Source organism: Cervus canadensis, chromosome 20 (genome assembly GCF_019320065.1).
Source record: "Cervus canadensis isolate Bull #8, Minnesota chromosome 20, ASM1932006v1, whole genome shotgun sequence".
Lineage (NCBI taxonomy): Eukaryota > Metazoa > Chordata > Mammalia > Artiodactyla > Cervidae > Cervus > Cervus canadensis.
Genome location: NC_057405.1, coordinates 48,222,929 through 48,229,205, shown reverse-complemented (window position 1 = coordinate 48,229,205; position 6,277 = coordinate 48,222,929). Strand labels below are relative to the sequence as shown.

The window sequence follows — 6,277 nt, the reverse complement described above, 5'->3', positions numbered from 1 at the left end:
GGTTTGCATGTCTCTTTTTCTCTCTGTTCTCTGGTCTCTCTCACTCCCTTGGGACTCTTGTTCCCTCTTGTACAATTATAATTGGAATTCCCTGGCTTCCAAAATGATGTAGTTTTAACTTTATAATCCAGCAGAGACTTCACCATTGTTTAAACAGTTTTTTTCCTCTTTGCAGTTTGAATTGTTTTACAAAACTGTATGGTGCCACCAAGCCTCCAGAAGAAATGCAAAGTTTTCATAATATAAAAGGAATAACTTATTAAAGAGAATCCTAGTGAATCTATTGTAATGAGCTGTAGATGTCCCTAGAGGTTGGTTGCCAGTTTGATGACAACAGGAAGCATTTTCTTAAACATGGAGGTTTGAAGCCTCCAGTGGAAATGTGCTCTTAAGTCATAGGATTTTTATTTCTACCTAGTTCAATCAGCAGTGGCTCTGGCTGTTTCTCTCTCTCTCTTTTTTTTTTTTTTTACTGAAATGAAACCTGCCTCTAAAAACATCCTTCTAGGCCAAGTCTCCTGTTTTAGATCTCTGCGAGGAGGCTCCCAGGTTTAAAACAATTCTCAGTTATTTAACAACTGGAAATTGCAGCACTTTTTTTCCTGTGTGTGATGAAGAAATACTTGCTTCCTGAGCTAAAAACAACAAATTATAAAAGTCAGCTCAAGTCAAATAGAATCTTATAATCAACTCTGATATACACTGTCGGTAGCAGCACCAAAGCTGGGGACAAATTTGGACTATAAAAGATTGTCACTGAAAAATTTCTATTCCTTACTTTAAAAAATTTCTGTGAGTTCAGGAAAAGAATGCCATTTTCCTAATTTACTGGTGGAACACCTAGGCTGAGTTTTTGAAATATCAGTGTTCCAGTGGGGCATACTTTGACATACTGGTATAAAACTGTATGAACTATATAGTGCTCTGGGAAGAGTTATAATAAAATTAATGATAATGTGTGATTATCTGGAGTGTGGTATTAACACAGTTTATTCTGATGGTTAGCTGGGAGTTGAGGCATAGGGAAATCTGATGCTATGTTCCTTATATTTGATTTCATTCACTCCTTAAAGGAGAGTGACTGACATTCAGACACAAGACTCTCTTTTCAGAGTCACTGAACAGTGAGTGGGAAGCTGGACTGTCAGTGAGTGCTGGTGTCATGCCTATTCCATGCTGAGAAAACATCGCTGCTAATTGAAACGGCACAGATGATTACCAAGGCTGTGGCTTGAGAAAAGTATATATCAACACTGACGGGGAAAGGGCTATTTATTTAGAAAAGTTCACCATCAAATTACTGGACATGAACAATTCATGGAGCAAATCAACACTTAGTACAATCAAAAAGGAATCCGTTGTAATTTACTAGGCACTGTCAATGTGAACAAAACTCCTTCAAATATCTTCCACTGGATAAGCAACCATGATTGTGAAAAATCCATCTCTTTCTCTCTCTCTTTTTTTGGTTGATACCTCTTTCCAAGGTTTTCTGCATTATATTTAAGCATAAGACAGGGTATCTGATGTTAGCAAGCATCCAACTTAGCATTAAATTCTCTGGATGGAAATCGGAGCCATATGTTTATGTTAGTAATAGCAACACTATGTAATTTGATCATTTTTGAGCAGGCTGATGTAGTTTTATGTTAAAGAGGGAGCTCTGAGAGTTCGTATTTATTTTTTGAAGCTTTGGCAGCTTTCAGTATAGAGGCTACACAAATTTTCTAATCTAATTTAATTTCTCTATTGGTCTGACTGGGTTCAAATAAAACTGTGATTCTTCTATGCTTTGATTATGTTAAAGTATTTCTTGTCTGTCTCCCAGCACCAGAAGCAATTTTTTTAATTGTTAAAAGTTGTAGCAGAGAAGCACTACTGCTCTTTGCGGTGGCTTTTATACTAGATTTCTGGATGGCTGAGATATTTTTTAAAATATAGTCAACCTCACTTCATAACTGCATTGTCATAAGGGTACAGAAACTCAATGGAGAAGGGCATCTTTCCAAGTGCTCTTGTGTGTACATAAACAGCTTTGACTTTGGGAGCCAGCAAGGGGCATGTAAGACAAATGAGTAAAAAAAATTGCACATAGAGTAATTTTAATCCATTCCATTTTTTAAATACCACAATAAATTTAATTTCCACAATAAATTAAATAGCCATATTCAGTTTACAAAATAGAATTACTTAGTGTGAAAGCAGTATTTACAACTATATACAGTATGTACATGACTTTTCTCTTTGTTGACATAGAACATGGAAGCCAAAGGACTCAACTTTCCGACGTGTGATTGACATGCTACACGTGACACCATGGTCCATACGAGAAAACAATAGTGCAAAATCACCACGGGAACTTTGGAATGATGTCAATTTTATGAGCTAAGACATTCTTTTAAATAATAAGAAAATAGTATTTTCTGTTTTCATGGCATCAATTCAGCAACTGAATTAAAGAGTCAGCTTTCCCTTAGAAAAGTATGCATAACTGAATCCTCTACTTCCTGAAACTTCACAGCCATTGGTACATTTTCACATGTTCATCTTTTGGCTTAAATCTATGAAAATGGCAGGCGATAAATCCTGACTCGAAGGAAGACTAACTCTTTGAGAATAGCTGAAGTCACTTTTTCCCAGTACCACCACCTCTTCTTTTTGTAAATAGCATAAAAGATGCAACTATGTAGACTGCAAATTGGTGTTTTGTTTTGTTTTGATTTTGTAAATTTTCAGTAGAAAAAGAGCTGATCTTATATTTGGTCACACACTGCATATGTACAAGTATACATGGAAAAATGACGTGGACAGTTGTGTCTAGGAAAAGTGCATATTTTAATCTAGAAGAGACATTGTCTGTCTCCAGGCACAACACACAGTGTTGTATGACGTATTATTTTAGGGCCAGTTCAATGTCCTCCCAGTGATCTGGTAAAATTTTTGATTGAAAGGGTGAAAGAATTTGCGCAATTTGGTAATGACAGAGGGGTCCACCTCTGGATGAATGCGCCCCTTGCTGCCCGCCAGGCACTTGTTAAAGATAATGTTAAATCGCAAGCAGTAAAACCCTCTGGTAGCATTGAAATACAAATTGTATTGACTTATCCTTGGGGGAAGATTTAGGAACTTCTCCACAAGTTGAAGTTCTGGTAGGGGTTCCGTGATGAGGCGATCTCCATCAACAATGTGGAATTGCTCAATTGGAAAGTACTTCAACCACCTTTCCAGATGTTTGGTGTAGATGCTGGTTCTTACTGCCTTGTATTTCGTGTTCACTTCGCAGGTATTAGGGTCTATGGCCAGCTTCTCAAACTTGTAATAAGTTTTATTCTTCCTCTCCTTCCCCTCTAGCACCTGAGTGTAATCAGAAATAGCTCTTGTGGTTGGCTCCCTGACAATGATCAACAACTTGATGGATGAGTTCATCTTGTAAATCCTTTCCGGAACCTCCTCCGTGATAAAATATGCTGGACTCTTTTCAATTGTGATTTGCTGAGGGTAGGAAAAAGGCATCTTTTTCCTATACCACTCAATGCCCTTGGCATAATTCTCATCATTGTCAAAAAAGTGGATTTCTTGAGAGGCTTTGACCACTGAGGGATGGAGGTTCAGCATCTCAAGCAGGGCCCTGGTGCCTCCTTTCCTCACTCCAATGATAATGGCCTTGGGAAGTTGCTGGACCAGGTCCTGAAGGTGTACCTGCTCCTTGGAAGAGTTGCCCTTCCGGAACTCGTGCAGCAGGCCACGCTTAAACTGTAGGGCGCGCAGGGGGAATTCAGCCTGGCCACGGGCTCCGAATCGGCCTTCGATGGGGCAGATGGGTTGTAGCCTGTAAGCAACAGAGAGACACTCTAAGGAGCTCATTGCAACTAACTTCTCATTTCTCTGGTTCTCCAGTCAGAGCAAGACTTTAAATGCATAAATAAAACCACTGTTCCCTGCCTGCTGCAATCTATAATCAACATATGTTTGGGAAATTTTATTTTAAGCAACTCTGTATTAAATGGAACACACATAATTGATGGGATATTTTTATTAGTGCTTCTTAGAATTTGTATTCACCAAGCACTTAATTGACTACAGCGTGTACTGACATTCACAATACAGGACAGACAAGTGACACCAGCCATACTAATAGCCTTTTAACAGCTCACCAGTTAACATCATTTAGAAAATATGAAAGATGGAAGATGAGAATCGTCAGCTGGGGGGCTAAAGGGCAGCTAGGAGGCCACGTCCTGTGGGTTTCCTGTGGTATTATTTTATTACAGCTCAGCTGCCCTCAATGACTCTGAAAATCTTTGAGATAGACTCTGAAAAGAGGTCCCAGTTTCTGCCCTTGACTATTTGCGTCATCAACCTGCAAAATTCCAATCTTGGCACTTGCTGAGCTTTACATTCTATGAGAATTTCTGCCTTTGGCCCTGGGGACAGCTAGCAGAGTACATATTTCTTCTGCCTCTCTCTCTCTTTCTTTCTAAAAAGGTCAGGCTTATGTTTTTACTTTGCTGAATGTAGGAGCAAATCCAATGCAATCAGCAAGTGCTGTATATCACCTATCACACCTGGGATCAGAAATCAACAAGTCCTTGGCAGCCCCAGAAACCTGAGGTCCTCATTGCCAAGTGCGCTTAAATCAGGGACTCAAATTTGTGAAGGAAGGAAGGCATTGGATGAAGCCAGAAAAGAGGATTTCCACTTCAACATTGCCCTAAGCAAGGAACAACCACTGCTGCTTTTTTTCAGAGAGAAAGGTGTGGTAACAATCACAATATTAGACTGGAGTGGCTATTTAATTTGGTGTGGCCAATTTATATGGTTAGTAAATTGAATTTCCTTTTGGGGATAGTCTAGAATTGAACTGAGATTCATTATAATTTTCCTGAGTTTACTTGAGAAGGCATTTTCACTTTCTTATTAAAGGGTATAATGTCAGTAAAAATGGCTGTTAAACCAATTCCTCCAACTGAAGCTTCTTGTTACCATAATAATTTGGAGTTGATGTCCTCCTCTCTGTAGGGCAATGAGGCTGTCTCTTGCTTTTCCCAAGAGACCCCACTGAATCTTTTTTATTTTCTGTAATGTTTACAATTAAAAGGAGAAGGGAGAAACCTTAAGGTTATACCAAGGCATTCTGCAGAACTGAGGGGAAGGGGCTTCACCTGTGCTGCTGAAGCAGCTCTCTGTTTTAATGCTTATGAACATATTTTATTTTTCAGTGAGTTTTTTTTTATAATTTTATAAACAACTTTTGCTCATTGTGTAAAGCATGAACATATAGCACACTATTCAAAACATGGTTTATCAGCTAATATTTTAGAGAAAATGAATTTTGTTTTTATAGATCTGTTAATAGGGTTGATATGCTAGAGCTCTAAGTGGAAGATATAAAAGTAGCAATACATATATACTCAAAGTATGTTTTTAATTCTGACATTGATTGGGATGTTACAAATTCATGTTTTAGGTCTTGCTGGGCTCTAGTTGAGAATTAAATCCAAATTCCATAAGCCATCCATTGAATGTAATAGATGGACTTTTCTCCCAGGCATCTTGAATGATGCTGTCCTTGGGAGAAGTAAGGAAATGGTCAATTAAATGTTTTCCTGTAGGACTTGATTCTCTCACAGAACCCAGGTTGAGAGAGCCTGAAACACTCTCTGCCTTGTTTGACCTGGAAAGAAATTTTCCTACATCTAGAAAAGGCCATTTTCCTTCTTTCCTTTATTTACCGTCTATCATGGGAGCTCATTCCCCACTGAATGATTGCTTTTTGGATTCCCTTATTCAAGATAAGAGAAGATATCATATTATTTCTGATTCCTAGAGAGCAGGCATGGAACCCAGACTGAAAAGTCAGAAATTTTAGGATTGGAAACGACAGTAGAAGTAACTGAGTTCAGCCTCTTACCAAGAGAGCAGGCTTTTCAGTTTCTAAGGATAAACTTATGTCAACATGTGCCAGTTTCTGCTCAGACTCGCAAGTGAGAGGTTTTGAGAAAGCAAAGCAATCCAAGTCCTTATAAAAGCTACCTCATTAGAGACTAGAGACCAGGTTAAAAATGAAAAGTTATCAACTACATAACTAACGTGCTAATGATCATTAGATCAATTATTAAAAGCAAATGATTAGAAAAAAATTAAAATATTAGGAAGAACTTGATATAAAAGTTCCATTATGGACACAGGACAATGGCACCCCGTCAAGGCTTTTCACTAACAACAAGCACTACTTTAGGAGTCAGTGATAAGCTCTGGGCTATATCATTTCCCATGG

At 38.3% G+C, this 6,277-nt stretch overlaps 1 protein-coding gene across 6 annotated transcripts in view; it reads right to left on the bottom strand.

The window, feature by feature from the left end:
• Positions 1–2,085: 2,085 nt before the first annotated feature.
• The window catches only part of HS3ST5 (heparan sulfate-glucosamine 3-sulfotransferase 5), a 286,342-nt gene continuing 282,150 nt past the window's right edge, over positions 2,086–6,277 (bottom strand). For all 6 annotated transcript variants that reach the window (XM_043439600.1, XM_043439597.1, XM_043439601.1 and 3 more), the window contains one exon: positions 2,086–3,829. In XM_043439600.1, the coding sequence (XP_043295535.1) occupies positions 2,899–3,829 (931 nt within the window). In that variant the 3' untranslated portion in view covers positions 2,086–2,898. The remainder of the gene's footprint in view (positions 3,830–6,277) is intronic.